The sequence below is a fragment of the Pseudorca crassidens genome, chromosome 12 (assembly GCF_039906515.1).
Source record: "Pseudorca crassidens isolate mPseCra1 chromosome 12, mPseCra1.hap1, whole genome shotgun sequence".
NCBI classification, from domain to species: Eukaryota; Metazoa; Chordata; class Mammalia; order Artiodactyla; family Delphinidae; genus Pseudorca; species Pseudorca crassidens.
Window position 1 is genome coordinate 82,335,836 of NC_090307.1, and position 21,743 is coordinate 82,357,578.

Here is a 21,743-nt window from a genome sequence, read left to right on the forward strand (position 1 = left end):
TACCTATCAAAGGGCATAACCACCACACTGTTCGTGGTGACTCACAAATTCATGTTTAAAGAAAAAACAGCAAACCCTTTTGAAGTTAATTTTTATTTGGGTCTTAACTATACTGCAGCTCTTCCAGCATCACAGTAAAGATCTGAGTGTAAGAAACCAACAACTTCACACTCATTTGCTTTATAGTTTTAAAACGTGAAAACGGCAAGGGAACTCCAACTTCGAGACCAGCACTGTCCAACGTGGGAGCTGCTCCCCACATGTGCCCGGTGAGCACTTGAAACGTGGTTGCTGTGACTGGGAAATTAATTTTTAATTTTACTTAAGTTTAATTCATTTAAAAACTGAAGCAGTGTACTTTTTTTTTGTTGTTGTTGCGGTATGCGGGCCTCTCACTGTTGTGGCCTCTCCCGTTGCGGAGCACAGGCTCCGGACGCGCAGGCTCAGCAGCCATGGCTCACGGGCCCAGCTGCTCCGCAGCATGTGGGATTTTCCCAGACTGGGGCACGAACCTGCGTCCCCTGCATCGGCAGGCGGACTCTCAACCACTGCACCACCAGGGAAGCCCAGTGTACATGTTTTAATATCACTACATGCTGCAATATTTTGTATATAATGGATTAAGGAAACTATATCATTCAGAGGATTTTCCCTTTTTTAATGTGGCTACTAGAAAACTTAAAATTACATCTGAGGCTGACATGTGTGGGTTGCTTCCCACTTCTACCGGAGAGCAGAGTTCTAGGAGATATAAATCCTCACACAAATTTCTAGCTGAAAGGCTTTCAGTAGTGAGCTCAAGAATAAGTAGGAAGGGGACAGATGAATGGATGCAGAAAATGTGGAATATCCAGGCCATGGAATACTATTCAGCCTCTGAAAAGGAGATCCTGTCACATGCTGTAACATGGATGAACCTCAAAGACACTGTGCTGAGCAAAATGAGCCAGCCACAAAGGACAAATACTGTATGATTCCATCCAGAGGAAGCACCTAAAGCAGTCAAAATCATACAAGCAAAGTAGATTGGCAGATGCAAACTGTGATATATAGGATGGATAAACAAGGTCCTACTGTATAGCACAGGGAACTATATTCAATATCCTGTGATAAAACATAATGGAAAAGAATATGGAAAAGAATTTATATATATGTATAACTGAGTCACTTTGCTGTACAGCAGAAAGTAACATGACACTGTAAGTCAACTACACTTCAATAAAATAAATAGAATGAAAAGGAAGGAAGGGGGGAGGGGGAGAGGGAGAGAGAGAGAGAGGAAGGAGGGAAGGAGGGAGGGAGGGACGAAGAAGAAAGGTGGTTACGAAGGGTGGGGGTGGGGAGATTAGCATTTGGCAGGTAGAGAGCTTAAGTTTTGTGAGATGACAAAGTTCTCAAGATCTATCTCACAATGTGAATATATCTGACACTAAGGAACTGGACACTCAAAACAAGACAGTAAATGTAGTATGTTTTCAATAACACAATTTAATGTTATATGTTTTTAATAACACAAAAAGAAGGAACTCTTGGGGCTTCCCTGGTGGCGCAGTGCTTGGGAATCTGCCTGCTAATGCAGGGGATACGGGTTCAAGCCCTGGTCTGGGAGGATCCCACATGCCGCGGAGCAACTAGGCCCGTGAGCCACAAGTACTGAGCCTGCGCGTCTGGAGCTTGTGCTCCGCAACAAGACAGGCCGCGATAGTGAGAGGCCCGCGCACCGAGATGAAGAGTGGCCCCCACTTGCCACAACTAGAGAAAGCCCTCGCAAGGAAATGAAGACCCAACACAGCAAAAATAAATAAATAAATTACTAAACTCCTACCCCCAACATCTTAAAAATAAAAAAATAAGGAACTCTTTTAAACACATTCACAAACGTTCTTGACATGAAAGGCCACATTCATCCTGGCCCTTTCTTTAGCATTTTCCGTGTTCACCTAAAGGAAGGGCCCTTTGCACACACTGTGCCCAATGCCATAAACCAAACCCACATCCATTCCCAATCACCTGAGGACTACTGGTCCCTCCAGGTTCCCAATGCACAGGAAGACTGCCGACAGTCTCTGATTGAAAGCTGTCTGGGTCGTGAACAACATAGGCTTCTCCCATGCAAGATGGGGACCTGGTCCCCTGAAGGGAGACGAGACAGCCTCTTGGGTTCTGCTGTAATACAATTAGAGCTTTGACTTGAGAGTCTCACAGAGCTTTGTGGGTTTTTTGTTTGTTTTTTAAACAAACACTGCTTGACATGTCTCAAAAGGAGAAAGTATATTCAGAACTCTTGTATTTTCAGGTAATAACTCACTCTCCCTTCATTTTCCTTGGTGCTGGGTGACTAATTCTCCTTCTTTGATCTCCTGTGCTCCAGGACAAAGCAAGAAGTATGTGGAAATGGGGGTAAGTTCCCCAAAACATCACCTCAGGCTTACCTTTTCCAGCTTCTCTTGGAGCTCCTGAATTTTGAGCTGCTGCTCAGCATTGATCTGTGATTAAAATCCCAGGAAATAAAGCAAAAAAGGCAAATTGGCATTAAGGTCTTGCTACATTTACTGCAGTCCTATTTTCTTGAGGTTTCTGTTGGGGTCTCTTTGTTTTGTTTTCCAATACCTACTGATGGAGAGGAAGAACAGTAGCCTATCAGAGAAACCTTTGAATGTCTCAGTGCAAACATCCATGTGGACTATTTCTCTAGAACCAGCAACACACATACAGATGGCAAAAAAAGAGAAACAAAGTCGCCGGTACCCTAAAACAGTAAGAATTTTCCCATGTGTCTTACTGAGTGTCTGGATTTGTGTGTTACTGTGAGCGGGCCTGACCAAAAAAAATGAGATGTCTTCTATCCCTTTTAGAAACATACCTGAAGCTAAACATGGTCATCCAGAGACTGACCATCAAAATAAACCCAGAAGACAGTTCTCTATTCATCGCAAGTGTATTCTTAACCAGTGACAGGCCACGGAGAACAACATTTAAGAGGCTGTCTACCCAAAATCACGATACCAATAATGGAAAATACCTTCTCCAGTTTGGCATATTCTCCCACTTCAGGCTTCCCTTGATCTTTAGCCTGTAATTTAAAAGATACAACATATTGGAAAATCTCAAGAACCTAAAAGTCTTATAAGGCAACACTACAGGCTTTCTTGGTCTCTGTGGCCAAAATAATGAGGATGATGATAAAAAAAAAATTAAGTATCTTCTCTAACCAAGACCAGGAGGCTTTGCAGGGCGCCCCATTATTTCCCAAATGTACACTCGTGAAGCTAGGATTCCCTTTATTATTGCTAAGATCATCCATGATTCTACCCCCAAAACACCCCGGCAGGGAGCTGGCTACCTTCATCAATTTATGCTGACATTCTGTTGCTTTCCGCTTGAACTCTTCGGCAGCCAGCCGAGACTCTCTGAGCTCCGATTCATAGAGATCACTCCGTCTTCTGGCCGAAACCAGGTCCTCTTCCAATTGATTCATCATTAACCTCATTTCTTCCACTTGAGCCTGGTACTCCTAAAGAGTAGGCAATGGAAGGAAGGTGAATTTTGGAACTCCTGAAAGGAAAGTTGGGAGGTGAAGATGGAAAAACACAGACCACAGAGGGAAGACACAGTGAAGAGAGATTGGAGAGAATGGACCTAGAGAAAAGGTGAGTAGAAAGATGGGGATAAGGGCGAGGTGTGTGGATGGACGAGGAGGGAGAAAAGAATATTAAATCTTTAAACTGTTTTCATCTAGATCATGAATCACTAGTAACACCATTTGGAACAAATGTGCCTATACACAATAAGATCCTTTGAGCAAATAATATCGTACAAGAAGTGCAGAACCTTAAGACCTTTGTAACACAGGAGAGCTGAAAGGGATGTACTTTAAACAACCAGGATAATCTGCTTATGCGTAGCTTTCCTCCAAGGGTAATCATTTATACAGATTTGTCCTTGAGAAGTTATGTGCTCCTAACACAATTAGATATGGTACTAGTTTTAAAATTAACCTTTCAGATGGCACAAGGGGGTAATTGGAAATCTCAGTGGAGAGAATCTTGGAAGGTGAAACTCATCATGTCAGTTTCTCACCATTAATTTTTCTGGGCCCCAAACTGCACGATGAACTAAACGTTGCTCTTGAGAGGCAAGTCACCCTGAAATTTGGAAGCGTCAGGAAACACTGGCTCTGATCAAAGTAACTTGTGAGAAAGACTCTGAAGAAAGAATTATCTTGTTCCCTCGAGCAAAAGCCTTTAAAGTAATCCCAACGGCCCAACCTTTTCCAAATTCAATTTCTAAAATCAAAACAGGACATCTGGGGCTTCCCTGGTGGCGCAGTGGTTGGGAGTCCGCCTGCCGATGCAGGGGACGCGGGTTCGTGCCCCGGTCTGGGAGGATCCCACGTGCCACAGAGCGGCTGGGCCCGTGAGCCGTGGCCGCTGGGCCTGTGCGTCCGGGGCCTGTGCTCCGCGGCGAGGGAGGCCACAGCAGGGGGAGGCCCATGTACCGCAAAAAAAAAAAAAAAAAGAAAAAAGGCTTGGTAAAAAATTAATAAAAATTAAACAAAACAAAACAGGACATCTGCATCAAAGTTTTCCAAAACTGATTTACCAGAAGAAATGGGCAATGGTTTCGAAAACTTTGGGGCAGAGTATGAAAATATTCTCTGTTAGCAAAAGCAAAGCTTATATATATAAGGATTATGAATGAGCAGTTTATCCAATCCAAGGTGGCGGATTTAAAATGAAAAGAATAAAGAATTAAGACTGTCTTTGACCTTCGCAATGTACAGCGATAATCTCTAAGATCCGTTCCCCCAAGAAATAACTGAAGAGGGATCAACTGAGCAAGGTTATGCTTTTAGCCAATAAAATGTCTTTTTTCTTCTTTCTTTTTTTAGTAACAGAATATAAAGTAAACCTTTCATCCTTTGTAACAGGCAGTCCCCCCAGTGCACACTCAAGGGGAGGTGACGTCCTTATGAAAATGGATAGTTTTCACGTAAGCACATCTCTCTGTATTACTGGCACAGCGGAAAGCAGAAAAACTGAGCACAGGATGGAGCCTGGTCTCATTTCACTCCTTCCCACCCAAAAGCATACAGTCGTCCCTCGGTATCCACAGGGGAACGGCTCCAGAACCAAATCCGGTCCACAGGTGGTTGAAATCGCAGACATGGAACTCGTGGATACGGAGGGCCGACTGTATTGTTATTGAAGGTCAATCCTACAAGTCATGGGGCGCCAGGTTTTCTGGACGATGCCCACTAAGTGAGTGGTGCTGGGTTATATAAGCAAAGGTCTTTATAACCTACTGAACAATTATCTCAACTCACAGAATGGAGCGTGAGCCAGTGATGTGAAACAGTACACCCTCTACTTGGGGTTTTTCTAGACCCCTCGGCCAGGGCTGTGTCATGACTTATTATGACTTTCATAGCTCTGGGTATTGTGCCTTCCTGGATCCCTTCCTCCATTTAAAAATAAATAAATAAATATATATATATATATATATAAAATATATTATATAATATATATTATATATATAATATGTTATATATATATATATAATTCTATTTTACAAGAGTAGCATTCATATAAAGACAAAAACATTACCTATGAAAACCGTTTCTTCTACCTAAAACTCATTTTTTTTCTTCTGATTTTAGAGTTTTAAAAAATCCAAAGTCCCCACAGACACAAATACCAAGCTGTGGAGGAAGCAAAGAGGTAGGAGGCACTCTTGGCCATCTTTTATCCTTGAGCTCCCTTGTCTGACTTAAACTTATGTCGGCAAGAAGGGAACGTAATTTCTGTGTTTTGTCAAGAGTGAGGACAGAGCGCTGTTCCCCCAACATCTCTCTTTCCTGAGCCGTCAGCGCCCAGGGGGAGGAAGGCAAGAATCAGGCAACATCTCTGTCAGCAATCTGAGCTCTGGGGGCACCCGGCCTGCTACAAGCATCAAACAAAATTCCACCTCATTTATTGAGCCACTGTTACTCTGCTGGATATTTCAAGGAAATCCTATACATCCAACAGCTGACCAAATCCCTGCTTCAGGAAAACTCTGAGAGAAGATAATCAGGTCAGTTCCCAAGGACAGCTGAGAGGCAGCTGTATGTATCAGCATGGGTTGAACTGTGGGTCAGAGTTGAACAGGATCAGAATGGGGAACCGTGGACAACTTTTGGGTCCTGCCTTGAGTCATTCTTTGGAATGGAGCTTCAGAATTTTGTGGGAAGGAAGACATGGTCCTATTCAATCAGAAATCCTGAAACCCAAATGCCTTCTGTGTTACCTGAACTTCTGTCTCCCTTCCAGGGATGGGGGGTGGAGGGGGGGCAGGGGAGGGGTGGGACGAAATCAGCAATTGCTACTGATGGAGCATGAATCTAACCATCATGTGAGACGCTTAGGTGTTTTTATTTGTTTATTTAATTTTTGGCCACTCCACGTGGGATCTTAGTTTCCCGACCGGGAATAGAACCCATGCCCCCTGCAGTGGGAACGCAGGGTCCTAACCACTGAACCACCAGGGAATTCCCTAGGTGTTTTTATTTTAAACCAAATTCAAGTGCTCCATTGGGGGTAGCTAAGCAGAAGCAACATATTTAAATAAACAGCGGTACAGAAATTGGCTTTGAGAGGAAGAGTGCGGAATAAATGGCAAACCTGGGAGGAATTGACAGGCTGCAAACCAAATACTAGGAGTTTGCGGAAAGTATTAAATGCTTTTTCCTGGATTGCAAACATCCTGCTCTCACCAAACTTACCGAGAGTCATTTTAATAAATCCTTCTTCCGATGAGAAATAAAATCTGAAACGAAGAAGTTTTCTCCCCCTCAAAATGGAACGCTTAGCAGTCATTAAATCTAAAATTCCACATGGATGCCAACTGTGGTATGAATCACAAAGGACATTTCTTTGAACTCAACCACCAGCATACACCTTTTCAAAGTGTCCTGATAATTCTGTTTCTATGGAATTTCACAGACACCAGCTGCTCCCTCTGGTGGCCAAGCATAGCTTTCATTTCCCCAGGATGTCACCAAAAGCAAATTTCCAACCACACTGAACTAATGGGAGAAAAAGAATCCTACCTCTTGAAACTTTTAGGATGAAAAACTGTGTTGATAAAAGGGGCAACGAGTCAACTGTCAAAGCAGATTTTTTCAAGCTGTAGGTGTGACCTTCAAAATCTCTAAGTTAGTGGTGGTGTTCAGAAACCTGACAACCAATTTGCATCATTTCCTATGCACGTTTATTCAGAACACTTTTATCAAGCAAGAGGATATTAACCAATGATTTAAAAAGTATTAAGGTGATAATGAGACGATGCCAACAAAACATCCAAAACAGGAATTCTTTCTGTAAAGAACAGCTAAGGAATCAAATTATTTGCCGGCGTTTCTTGCATCAGCACCACCCAGATGGCTAAGTGTGCGTTATCCAGAGACGAAAATGTTCATTTCCATCACTGTTTCCACTAGATTTTCTGAAGTGAATGAGAGCTGCCTGGCAGCTGATAATTCAGCTCTCCGACTGCTCAGTGCATTCTCTTCATTAAAGTTTCTATTCACAGTTTCTTCAAAGGACAAAAAAAAAAAGAAAATCCATGCTAAAAAGGAAACAGTGAAGTGAAATAAAAATGAACCATCTAGAAAGAAACTCCTTTTAGAAATAGAGGGGGTAAAAAAAGAGAGGAGGCTTTTTAAAGGTCTGGATTCTCTTTTCTGAACGCACAGGGGAGGGCTTTCTGCAGTCAGATTTGCCGTGTCAATTCTGACTCGGCCTTAACTGCTCAAACTCTTCTTCCAGGATAAGTCTTTAGATAAGTAAGACTATGAAGTACCCTGGCTTTTCTCAAAAACTTAAAGTGCATCTGAAAAGCTATGAAAACATTAATTTTTTTTTTAATGGTCTAAAGCAAAGGTTGGCAAACTCTTTTGGTAAAAAGCTAGATAGGAAGCCATTTCAGTTTTGCAGTCCACGTGGTCTCTGTCAAAAGCACTCACCTCTGCCATTGTAGCATGATCAACAGCTATGGGCAGTACCTAAATGAATGGCTGTGCTGTGTTCCAATAAAACTTTATAAACACTGAAATGTGAATTCCATATGAAATATTCTTCTTCTTTTGAGTTTTTTCCCCCGTTTAAAAATGCAAAAACCATTCTTAGCTTGTGGTCATAAAAAACAGGTGGTTGGCCAGATTCTCACCCACAGGCTGCAGTTTGCCCACCCCTGCTCTAAACCTACACCTTCGATTGAAAAAAGTAGCCATCATGGGGTCCAGACTTCACAAGGAGCTAGATAGGACAAGGACTCTGCCATTTATATAAATCATGGGGAATCTACAAGTTCCAAATGACCTACATAACTTTCTCTCCTCACCGCTCCCCCTTCCCTCTCTCTGTCCCTCAAACACACCTCTCCTGAAATGAGAGGTCCGGTTGGTGCCCTGCTCCCAGGCAGGGAGCCATACCTGCTCTTTGATTTCTTGGAGCTTCCGGCTCTGCTCTCTGATATCGTGGAGAAGCTGCAGTGCTTTGTCGTCCTCCTGGGACACCTCCATCCGTGCTTGCTCCAAACTTCGCTTTAAGCTCTGCGGAAAGCAAAATTTTAATAGGGTTGTCCTGTGGATCCTGCTCTGTTTGAAAAGATTCATTAAGGGAGCTGCAGGCTGCTTCGCAGACACCAAGATGGTTTCAGGTGACGGGCCAAAGTCGACAACTTCCGGTGAGTCGCTGATTCCAGGTTTCATCCTGTAAAACCCCTTGGTTCAAGAAACATCATCTCAAACCTTATGACCTTATGGATCCAGCCTGAAACTGCATCCACCTGTTTCCTACCTGCCTTCGCAGATACTTACTTGTATGTTCAGAACTAAAAACTAGTAAGATCCCTTAGCCGTGAAACCATCATTGGGGTGGCTACAAAGTCGTTTCTGGAATAGCAGTTATTCGAGGACTGTCAAGTATATATCCCTCTTTCAAAGTAGCAATGACTTCATTCTCTGCCCAGGTGCCATTTAAGACTCCAAGCAAACTATTTCCACCTCCTGGCTTACGTTTCCTGGACACCTTTCATCCAAAAGGTTCCCTCAATGCTTCAGTGACACTGAAATATAGATCTGAAATACAAAGCTGAATAACTTTACCCACCACTGAAAGGAGGCCAAATCTGGAATGGAAACATAGCAGTTATTCTTAATCAGCCACGCTCTATAGATTTCCTCTCCCTTGTGGGAAAAAAAAAAAAACACTTGAAAAATGTGTGATTCAACTTGTTAAGACTGTACATTAAAAAACACCTGAATGAAAATTTTTAACGAGACAATGGAGAAGACAGTCCACTCTTGTGAAGGAAAGAAAAACAAAAGTCGCATGGTAAAAGATGACAGAGGGTCTGGGTTTTAAAGGCTGAGTTTTGCTTGTTGCTGCGCTGGTTCTAGGCAATGGAATATTGATTTGGGACAGATTCAAAATACATTTTCTTGCACTTATTTGGGAGCTTGGTTCATGAGGCTGACTGTGCTGGACACGAGGTGGAGCAGAGAGGTTGGGATGGGAGATGCTGAGACCCTCTGCAACGCCGTCTATGCCCGTCTCCAGGCTCCTACCTGGACTTTCTGAGCCTGATCTCAGGCCTCTGGGCCCTCACGCCCGGCTCCCGCTACTCTGCACATCACAGGTCTTGCTCGTGCGTCCTCCCTCTCTCTCCTCTCTGCCCCTGGCTGTGATGTGCCTCATGATGCTGTCACGAAACAGGATGAGACACACACGACGGGAAGCGCCCGCTCCGAGGGAAGGGGGCTTTGGGGGGAAGGCTCACACTGCACTCTGTGATGTAGGTAGCAAGGTCCTGCTCCAGGAGGGATCTCTGAGTCTCAGAGGCCTTCAGCTCCACCTCCTTCTGACTAAGCACAGCCTCCACCTCTGACACTCTCCGATGTAACCGGGTCATTTCCTGCTCCATCTGAAATAAACACAGCGACACGTTAAAAAGGCCCGGGGGGCGGGGGGCGGGGGGGTGTTCGTCAGGAGCAATCGCATCTCAAGCCACCTCCGAGACCACCTGGTGGTCCTGGCTGGCGCTAACTCGCCAAAAGGTTGGGATGGAAATACCATGGTTTCTTCGCCTGGGAGCGCACAGGTCTTCGTAAGGGCAGTCACCAATGCTAAGTCACTCCTCTCATGCAAGGCTGGGTTCACACTCGATCACTTCTCTAACCCAGTGAGCGAGGAAGCCACAATCACCATTTTTTTCACCTGTTTGCTTTTTTTTGGGTTTGGTTTGGGTTTTTTTTGCAGACGTCAGTTTAATTTTACCCCAAATCCATCTTGATCCCCCCCATCTCCTTGCAAAGATCTAGAGGACAAATCCAGGACAGGGCAAGGAGATATGGATTCGTCTGCACTCTTAGGAGTCCCAGGCAAGAAGTGACTCTTACGAGCTTCCAGAGAGCTGCCCCTGGGCAGAAACAGTGAGCGTTAAGAGACGTTGAGCATAATCAACACAGTGGCCGCAGTTACATAAGCAGGAGTTTTTAAAGACTAGGAAGAGAGACTTCGCATCACTCAAAGCAGATGGGATGCATCTCGGCCACAGGTGAGGACCCACGCCACCTGCCAGAAGACGCAGACATCTAGCTGGGTCATGCTGAGGAACTGGCCGCTTTATATCCAGGGCCTCCTCTGGTTAAGATTTAAAGGATTTACGGCAGCGTCAAGGCCCGAATTCATCTCCCTCTGAGCTGCCGGAGGCGCGACTTCAGCGCGGGAAGGATCAGGTGGCTCGGCGCCAGCGGCGGCCCCGGGCGGATCCCTTGGCATATATTGACGGGAGGCTCCTGCAGCAAGGAGGGAGGCCGGCTGCGGAAATAAATACCTTGTGACACTTGTCCTGGGAGTCCTGCAACTCTTTGCTTTTGATGAGAAGTTTCTTTTCCATGGAGCTAGTCTTGGCAGGGGAGTCCAGACTTGACACAACAGACCTGGATGGAAGAAATGGGTGGGCCTGAAAAGCTGCATTCAGAAACTGTGGCAGAGTTTGGGATTAGCAGATGCAAACTATTCCGTACAGAATGGATAAACAACAAGGTCCTGCTGTATAGAGCAAAGGAATATATTCAATACCCTGTGATAAACCATAATGGAAAAGAATATGAAAAGGAATGTATATATGTGGGTAACTGAGTCACTTTGCCATACAGCAGAAATTAACACAACATTGTAAATCAACTATACTTCCATAAAATAAATTAAAAAAAGAAAAAAGAAAAACTGCGGCAGAGACCACAAGACCTGCCAGCATCCTTGGCCATCAACACAGCTGGCTCAGGCAGCTTCTAATAACACCAAGGCCATGAGGCAGAGAGGTGGACAGGACCAAGAACTCTGGGAGCAGGAGAGCCTGAGTGTAAATCTAGTCACCGTTGACCTGAGGCAGTGATTCAGCCTCCCTGAGCCTCTGTTTCCATTTCTAGGAGGTAGAACGATAATAAAAGGACCTACCACAACAGGAGAGCGTGGGCATTAAGCACACGGCATTTGTGCTGATACGGCTTTATTCACTTACTCACTAAATGGATGTGTACTGTGCACCTACACTGCTCCGGGCACTGGAAGAGCAGTGGACAAGACAGACACGGTCCCTGCCCTCCTGGAGCTGACATTCTCAGAGGGCACGCAGAATGCATCAGGCAGACGCACAAGCTAAAAGGTTACAGATGTTGCCAAAGAAGGAAATGGGGTGATGTGCTACGGCAGAGGAAACGGATCAGGGGCCTGCTTCTCTGTGTGGTGACATCTGAGCTGACACCTGAAGGATGAGAAGGCGCTGACCTTCCAAAGCTCTGGAAGGAAACAAGCTCCAGGGAGGGGGTGGATAACGCCAAGGTCTTGACGCAGGACTGAGCTAACACATCAAGTGCCCAATGGTATCAGTTAACTATACTGACCAAATTGTTGTTTATTCCATCCCCAAGCTAGCCAGTTTGGTTCTGTTTCATTTTACAGAAACAGCTAACACTAATTATGTTGGCTAAATCATGTCCCTCCACCAAGATGTCCACATCCTAACCTCTGGAACCTGTGGATCTGTCACCCCATGTGGCAAAGTGGACTTCGCAGATGTGATTACGTTAGGATTTTGAGATGGAGAGGCTATCCTGGATTACATGGGGTGGGGGGGTGGGGGTCCAACGTAACCACAAGGGTCCTCTTAAGATGGAAGCAGAGGAAGAGAGGAGAGGTGACGACAGAAGTAGGGTCACAGTCAGAGGGAGGCTGGAAGATGCTACACTGTTGGCTGTGGAAACGGGGGAAGGGGCCACAAGCCAAGGAAACTGGGCAGCCTCTAGAAGCTGAAAAAGGCAAGGAAACTGATTCTTTCCTAGAGGCTCCAGAGGGTGCAGCCTTGTACACCTTACTTCCAGCCCAGTAAAATTCATCTTGGACTTCTGACCTCCAGAAATATAAAGTAATAAACCTGTGTTGTTGTAAGCCACTAAATTTGTGGTCACTTGTTACAGCAGCCAGAGGAAACTCATACACTTACTGACCACCGATTCTGTATGCATGGTTCTGTCCTAAAGAGAGGCATGTTTTAACTCTTTAGTCCCCACAACGACTCTATGAGACATTATTCTCATTTTATAGATGAGAAAACTGAGGCCCGGAGAGCTTAAGTAACCTGCCAGTTAATAAATGGTTTCTGTTGGTCCCAATGGAGAACTGGGGTAGAGAGACTGACGATGCACCTGATATAACACTCAGGATAGTATCACAAAAATAATGTAGCGTGACCTCCTAAGAATGGGCTAGAAGGATGCTCTCTCCACAAGGACGTACTTACCCACACACATACACATAACTCACACACCCTGCCTCATTCCTAAAAGCAGTTAATTATGGGTGGAGGGACTTCCCTGGTGGTCCAGTGGGTAAGACTCCATGCTCCCAATGCAGGGGGCCCAGGTTTGATCCCTGGTCGGGGAACTAGATCCCACACACATGCTACAACTAAGAACTCCACATGCCGCAACTAAAGATCCCGCATGCCGCAACAAAGATCCCGCATGCCGCAACAAAGATCCCGTGTGCCACAACTAAGACCCAGCGCAGTCAAAATAAATAAATAAATAATTTTGTTTGTTTTAATCTGTTTAAAAAAAAATTATGGGTGGAGATAACAGTTCTCATACAGGGCAGCTTCCCTCAGTGGTTGGCACCCTGGGCATGAACACTGGGACTGGTGAAGGGCAGAGCCACAGAAATAGCCAACAAAGGTTCTTCCGCACGGAGGGGCATGTGGCAGAGCCCACTGCTGCCCCATTGTCCGATTTTTGTTGCCTTAGTAACGGGGCTGCAGGAGCTGGTTGTCAGAGAGCACTTGCGTCCTACCAGCAGGTGGAAGTTCTGCTTTCCACTGCCCCAGACTACTTCCCTGCCTAAAAGAGGTCAGTTCCCTGCAGCAGCTCAGGTCTCTCTCCTCACAGCTCCCAGCCCAGTGACAGGGGGTGGCGTGATGGTGCTGGCTCGCTGTACCCCAGTGACAGCTCCCAACACACATACTGTAGGGCAGCCAAGTGAGTCAACACCCAGAGTCATGCAGCTCTGTTCAAAATCTGACCTTGCCACTCGCTCTGTGAGCCTCGATTTCCTCATCTGTAAAATGGGGATAATTCTCAACCTACTTCCAAGAGTGCTTATGAGGATTAAGTGAGATAACCCATGGGAAGTCCTTATCACAGTGCCTGGCACATCATGAGGGTTCAATAAATGTCAACCATCACTACTATCACTGTGGTTTCTATCATCATTACCTTTGCAACGGTGTGAGCAGCACATGCCTCGCAGGCCTAAAACCCTTGCTTGAAACAGTGAAACTTGGGACTTCCCTGGTGATCCAGTGGTTAAGAACCCGCCTTCCAATGCAGGGGACACAGGTTCGATCCCTGGTCGGGGAACTAAGATCCCACATGCCACGAGGCGACTAAGCCCACGTGCCACAACTAAGACCCGACGCAGCCAAGTAAATAAATAAATACTAAAAAAAAGAGAGAAAGAAAGAAAGAGTGAAACTCAGAGGGCTGAATTTGCTCCATGCTATTATTCACATTAGAACAAATGTTGATTATTCACAGAAATGGGCACCGGGGACTGAAATCCAGAAGTAAATCTTTTTTTAAAATCTCACTTTGGGCTAAAAATTTTAACCAAGTTCTGCTCCTCTCACTGGCCTATTTTCTACCTAAATCTAGTCAAAACACATACAAACACAATTTTTTTTTTAACGTGAGATGAAATGGGTTGCTTGGCACAGCCTTGAGTTGCCTTCGCTATTTCCTTTATTCCTGATGTTATTCTGGTGGGTGGGCTAGAGAAGACCCGACCACCCAAGGAGGGAGGGATGATCCACAGACCGGGTCCCGGTCCTTCAGTCATCAGGAGTCACCCACACTGACACAAGTCAGGGATGACAAGAGGGGCCATGGCTCTCTGGGCCTGAGCACAAAACCAGCACCCTTGGAGAAGAACGATTACATGGGTGCACGATGATGGGACAGGAGGGGGCTCTCAAAACTTGATGACAGGTGGAGGGCAGGCTCCAGAGGGGTGTAAAGTGTGCTCCTGTGGGTACAAAGCCCACTGCTTATTCACCCAAAAAGAGCCTTTCTAGGTCACCTGTTAACGGGGCCCAGAATCAGGGAGATGCGCAGCCCCCATCCGCTGACACGCACAGGAGACGATGCACCAGCCCCTCCCCATCACCGGAGTCCAACTCCCTCATTCTGCTATTTTGATGCTTGACAAATGTTCACTGTTTAGAAGTTCTAAGTATGGCAATTAAGTCTCTTCAGAATAAAGGTGCTAAAGAAATCTTTTTTTTTTTTTTTAGAATAAATAAAAATTACATCTTAAAAAAAAAAAGCTGGGGGCTTCTCTGGTGGCACAGTGGTTAAGAATCCACCTGCCAAGGCAGGGGTCATGGGTTCGATCCCTGGTCTGGGAAGATCCCACATGCCGCGGAGCAACTAAGCCCGTGCACCACAACTACTGAGCCTGCGCTCTAGAGCCCACGAGCCACAACTACTGAAGCCCGCGCGCCTAGAGCCCATGCTCAGCAACAAGAGAAGCCACTGCAATGAGAAGCCTGCACACCGCAACAAAGAGTAGGCCCCGCTCGCCGCAACTAGAGAAAGCCCACGCACAGCAACGAAGACCCAACGCAGCCATAAATAAATAAATAAATAAATAAATTTATTTTTAAAAAGCTATGGTAAGTTTGCTGTGACTAAACCCAGGTTGTAGCAACAATCCCATAAACAGTAATGGGATTGGAGGATGAGGCTGGGGGATGAGGACAGAAGGGGGAAAGGTCACTGCAGCTCTCTAGGATGACTCTGGTCTTCAGATCGGCTACACATTAGAATCACTTGAAGAGCTTTTTAAAAATTACCGATGTCAGCCAGTGAAAACACTCGTGTGACAGTATAATGGTGGATACATGTTATCATACCATTGTCCTTACTCACAGAATGTACACCACCAAGAGTGAACCCTAAATAGGGAGGTTCAGGGATTTTAACAAAGGCACCCCTCTGGGGGGGATGTTGATAACGCGGGAGGCTGTGCATGAGTGGGGGGCAGGGGGCATATGGTAAATCGCTATACCTCTTGCTAGTATTGCTGTGAGCCTAAAACTGTTCTAAAAAATCTAAAGTTAAAAAAAAGAAACTGATATCCAGGACCCAACCAGACCAATTAAATCAGAGACAGAAAGGGTGGGAGTGGGGCCTGGGTAACACCATTTTTATTAAGCTCCCAGGTGATTCTAACGTACAAACAGGCTTGAGAACCATGGTGCTAATGAGAACAAAGTAGGCGAGATTTAAGGTCCAGGCATTTAAAACTCACAGTATGACCGCCCCCAGCATTTGGTTCCAGGTGGCACTTTGGTCAGGCCATTTAACTGGTGACTTTTGGTCACTCTTTCAGTGGAAACACAATTTTGAAGTTAATCATGGTAAGCTATGAATTGCAAGAAAATGTACAGATTTCAGACACTGATTAAAGAATATTCCTACTCCCTCCATTTTAATAAGTCAACTAAAATATGCCATTTCCATGAATTTCTATAAAAGAAATATACTAGAGACAGGTATGACTCAACTTGACGTATTTGTATTCTATTTATTTTTCATGTACACACTTAGGCCAATTCAATCACGAGTGTCAATAAGTAAGCTCTCAATATGTACTTCTTGAATGAACAGATTCCCCCCACAGTAGATATTATGAAATATTATCACAACTTACTTACTTTTTCTAGGATTTTCATTATCCGTCCTTCTGACTTTGAAAGCAAGAGCAAATTATTGCTGACATCTGTACTATCCTAGAATTGACTGCGATGTAAATCATAGCTTGAGAGGTCTGATCCAAAGCTGGCCTCAGAGCCACCGGACTATTACCAAATTCAGCACTGTCCTCTTCAAGTAGCAACTCTGCTGGTCTAAAAGCATCCTGAAAAGTACCATTTCATCAAGCGTGGTAATATTTAAAGAGCCGATGCTACTGTTTCTTTAAGAGAAGGAAAGTACAAAAAATCCTGTAATTGGCTGTAAATCTAAAGCTATCGGAGATGGGCATGGAATTGCTGTAAAGAAACTATTTCTGTTGACCCTGAAATGGGACAGAGTCTACCTGCTAACTTAAGAAAAAGTTGCCAGGGCTTCCCTGATGGCACAGTGGTTGAGAATCCGCCTGCCAATGCAGGGGACATGGGTTCGAGCCCTGGTCCAGGAAGATCATACATGCCGCGGAGCAACTAAACCCGTGCGCCACAACTACTGAGCCTGCGCTCTAGAGCCTGCGGGCCACAACTACTGAGCCCACATGCCACAACTACTGAAGCCCGCGCACCTAGAGCCCGTGCTCTGCAACAAGAGAAGCCACCGCAATGAGAAGCCTGTGCACCACAACGAAGAGTAGCCCCCGCTCGCTACAACTGCAGAAAGCCCATGCACAGCAACAAAGACCCAACGCAGCCAAAAATAAATAAATTTAAAAAGGAAGAATTGCCAGAATTCTCCTTTGTTCTCAAAATTCTCAAACTTCAACAGATACGGGCATACCTTGTTTTATTGTGTTTTGCTTTATCAAACTTAACAGATATTGGGATTTTTACAAATGGAAGTTTGTGCAACCCTATGTCAAGCAAGTCTATTGGCGCCATTTTTCCAACAGCATTTGCTCACTTCCTGTCTGTGTCACATTTTGGTAACTCTCACAATACTTCAAACTTTTTCATTATTATTATACAGTAAGTCCCCTACATACGAACAAGTTCCATTCCGAGAGCACGTTCAGAAGTCCAATTTGTTCGTAAGTCCAGCAAAGTTAGCCTAGCTACCCAACTAACACAATCGGCTCTATAGTACTGTACTGTAACAGGTTTATACTTTTCACACAAATAATACATAAAAAACAAACAAAAAAATAAAGAAAAGATTTTTAATCTTACAGCACAGTGCCCTGAAAAGTACAGTAGTACCAGCTACATCACTGTTGCTTTTACACTTGCTTCTGGACATCGGGGGCTTGAAATAAAGATACTGTACTACTGTACTCTATACAGTACTGTGAAGTACACAAAAGCACAACCACTAGTAGAGGATGCACGTATGTGACAATGTACGCCAGACACGTGAACTAATTTATGTGACTGGACATTCGAACATACGTTCGCATCTTTGAAAGTTCGCGACTTGAAGGTTCGTAGGTAGGGGACTTACTGCACTTGTTATGGTGATCTGTGATCTTTGATGTTAGTATTGTAATTGTTTTGAGGCACCACAAACCGCACCCACATAAGACAGTGAACTTAATAAATGTTGTGGGTGTTCTGACTGCCTCCCCTTCCGGCCATTCCCCATCTCTCTCCCTCTCCTCGGGCCTCCCTATTCCCTGAGTCACGATACTGAAATTAGGCCAATTAATAACCCTACAATAGCCTCTAAGTGGTCAAGTGAAAGGAACTGTCACAGGTCACTCACTTTAAATCAAAAGCTAGAAATGATTAAGCTCAGTGAGGAAGGAATCTCAAAAGCCGAGACAGGCTGAAAGCTGGGCTTCTTCGGCCAGTTAGCCAAGTTGTGAATGCAAAGGAAAAGTTCTTGAAGGAAATTAAAAGTGCTCCTCCAGTGAACACATGAATGATAAGAAAGCAAAAGAGCCTTATTGCTGACATGAGGGAAGTTTTAATGGTCTGGATAGATGATTACACCAGTCACAGCATTCCCTTAAGCCCAAGCCTAAACCAGAGCAAGATAGTGATTCCTCTGATGGATCTGGGCAAAGTGAATTGAAAATCTTCTGGAAAGGATTCACCATTCTAGATGCCATTAAGGACATTTGTGATTCATGGCAAGATGTCAAAATATCAACATGAACAGGAGTTTGGAAGAAGTTGATTCCAACCCTCATGGATGACATTGAGGGGTTCACGACTTCAGTGGAGGAAGGAACTGCAGATGTGATGGAAATAGCAAGAGGACTAGATTTAGAAGTGGAGCCTGAAGAGGTAACTGAATTGCTGGAATCTCATGACAAAGCTTTAATAGATTAGGAGTTGATTCTTATGGATGAGCAAAGAAAGTGATTTCTTGAGGTGGAATCTACTCCTGGTGAAGATGCTGTGAAGACCGCTGAAATGACAACACAGGATTTAGAATATTACATAAACTTAGCTGATAAAGCAGCAGCAGGGTTTCAGAGGATTAACTCCATTTTTGCAAGATGTTCTATTATGGGTAAAATGCTATCAAATAACATTGCACACTACAGAGAAATCGTTTGTGAAAGGAAGAGTCAATCAGTGTAGCAGACTTCATTGTCGTCTTATCTTAAGAAATTGCCACAGCCATCCCAGCCCTCAGCAAACATGACCCTTATCAGGCAACAGCCATCAGCATGGAGGCGAGACCCTGCACCAGCAAGAAGATTACGACTCACTGAAGTTTCAGGTGATGGTTTGCATTTTTTAGCAATCAAGTATTTTTTAATTAAGGAATGTACATTGTTTAGACATAATGCTATTGCACACTTAATAGACTATGGTATACCATAAACATAACTTCTATATGCACTGGGAAATCAAAAAAAATTGTGTGACTTGCTTTATTGCGATATTTACCCTACTGCAGTGAATACTGTGATACTCCAAGGTACACCTGTATTTTTTGACCACCTTCTATGAGTGAGTGTAAGATAGATAGATAGAAAGAAAAGAAAAAAAAAATATATATATATATCCCTTATACATCAGGGAGAATATAAAAGCCCTGTGATCCCATAAGAGGTACGTGTGGACCAGTGGTTCTCAACTGGGGCAATTTTGCCTCCCATATGACAGGTGGCAATGTCTGGAGACTTTGCTGATTTTCACGACTGGGGGTGGGAGTGCTATTAACATCTAGTGGGTAGAGGCTAGAGATGCTGCTCAACAATTCTACAACCCACAGGACAACCCCCCCTCCAAAAAGAATTATCCAGCCCAACACGTCAATAGCGTCAAGTTGCAAAACTCTGCTGTGGAGGCTATGAAGTTAAGGAAGCCACAATTCCTGTCCTCAAAGAAGTAGCAATGCAGGAGAGAGAATTAATGCCACCACCTTTATTATCAAGAATAGCGCCCATTTATTGAGCACAACGTCAGGCACTGTGCTTGGTACTTTAGGGGTAACCTCACTGAATCCTCCAACAATCCTCTAAGGAGGGCATTATTATCCTGTGGCACTGAGGCTAAGGAACAGCTTACCCTATGGCCTCTACATTCCCCTATCAACCACATTAGGATGACTAGGGTACAGGTGATGGGCAGGAGAGCTGGGTTTTGGTTCAAAGTTGGGCTCTGCAACCCATCAAGTCATGGGAATCCCAACTCTGCTACTTTTTGGCTGGACGGCCTCGGACAAACCCAAGAAAAGAAACCCAAGAAAACTGCCCCAGAGACTCGGAGGAGCGAAGTCAAAGAGGATGGGGAAATGGATCGTGCAAGGGAAGGTAGCTTCTACCCGTGACTAGCTGTGTGCAATGCTGGGAGGGCGACTCCAAGGCCGGGACAGCCTGGGTACCCAAGAACATCCATATGCCAGGTCAGTCCACAGCCACCCCCCAGAAACGGCTCAACTCACGCACGAGAGCAACTCTTCCTCCATCACTTAGTGGCTCGGGGGGTAATTAAATAGGACAGTACAGATTTTACAGGTCCAGGCTGGTTCACGCTCTGTGCTTGATGAGATGCAGTACAATGAGGATGCTAACAAAAGAATATGCAGCCTGCCCACACATTGCTTGCCTACTCCTCCTGGCTGCATCTTTGATACACAGCCCGTTGTCCCCATGGAGAGAAAAGGCACTTCTGAGCAGCGGGTGCATGCAGCCACCCACCCACACACAGCAGTGCTGTCTCTTCAAGCACAAAGCCAAGTTTGGGTTTTCCTTTTTTTTCCAGCTTCTATTTTCTAGAAAAATTTACTCCGAAATCAACATCTCTCCCTGATATACACATGTGCTTTATAATTATAGAGGTCCAAAGAGTATTAATAGAGGTAATGGTATATGACACAGAGGGAATGTGGGGCTTGGTCGTTACTGCTGCAGCAGAAAGAACGTTTTCTTAAAATGTGTTCGATGTGACCTAAAAATTGCTTTTACATGTAACCTCAACGTTTAAGGAAAAATGACAAGATGCAGTTTTTTCAGTGTCTATAAATAACTCCCATAACTCAAAAACAATGTCCTTAATAAAGCTATCAATAGAATACGTCATATCAAAAGAGAATACAATCTGTATTTCCAACCTAAAAGAAGGTACATGTGCTGAGTTCTCTCTATCACTACGGTAATAACTAAGATCATGCTTAAGCATCAAGCCATCCATTTATTTCCTTAGGAAGAGAATCCCAAGCCTGCAAGACATGCCTTCACATCACAGATCACATCGATCACAAATCACAGATATTCTTGAGATAACCAAGAATGGATACTTGGAGGCTAAAATGAGGGAATCGAAATTAGCTCAGTTGAGAGCTCTACCTTAATTGTGGCCAACGGCACTAAAAATACACGCAAGCGCAAGATGTAATATGGTGCAAAAAATAAAACACTCATCAGCATTCTGTTCCAAAAATATATTGGCTTTTAAGATTGAGCATTCTGAAATTTATGAACTAACTTTATAAGCCCGTTTAAAAATACACACTGGTGTCCATCATGAACACTTGGAAATACAGTAGTCCCCCTGATCCACAGTTTCACTTTTCATGGTTTCATATACTCATGGTCAACTGTGGCCCAAAAATATTACATGGAAAATTCTAGAAATAAACAATTTACAAGCTTTCAATTGAGCACCGATCTGAGCAGCATGATGAAATCTTGCGCTGCCCTGCTCTGTCCCACCTGGGACGTTATTCATCCCTTTATCCAGCCTATCCATGCTGTATACGCTACCGGCTAGCCAAGATACAGTTATCGGATTGACTGTCGAAACATCGCAGTGCCTGTGTTCATTATTATACTTAATAATGGCCCCAAAGCCCAAGAGTAGTGATGTGGCAATTCTGATCCCCTTTTACTGTGTCTAATTTGTAAATTAAACTTAATCATAGGTATGTAGGTATGTATAGGGAAAAAAGTAGATAGAGAGGGTTCGGCACTACACGCTGTTTCAAGCATCCATTG

The 21,743-nt window shown here is 44.5% G+C and overlaps 1 protein-coding gene across 11 annotated transcripts in view; it reads right to left on the reverse strand.

Moving 5' to 3' along the window:
- The window catches only part of CIT (citron rho-interacting serine/threonine kinase), a 167,990-nt gene that overhangs the window by 67,750 nt on the left and 78,497 nt on the right, over positions 1 to 21,743 (reverse strand). For all 11 annotated transcript variants that reach the window (XM_067700789.1, XM_067700794.1, XM_067700796.1 and 8 more), the window contains 6 exons: positions 10,879 to 10,984; positions 9,823 to 9,966; positions 8,474 to 8,593; positions 3,344 to 3,514; positions 3,023 to 3,073; positions 2,433 to 2,486 (listed from right to left, as the gene is read on the reverse strand). In XM_067700789.1, coding sequence (XP_067556890.1) covers positions 2,433 to 2,486; positions 3,023 to 3,073; positions 3,344 to 3,514; positions 8,474 to 8,593; positions 9,823 to 9,966; positions 10,879 to 10,984 — 646 coding nt within the window. The remainder of the gene's footprint in view (positions 1 to 2,432; positions 2,487 to 3,022; positions 3,074 to 3,343; positions 3,515 to 8,473; positions 8,594 to 9,822; positions 9,967 to 10,878; positions 10,985 to 21,743) is intronic.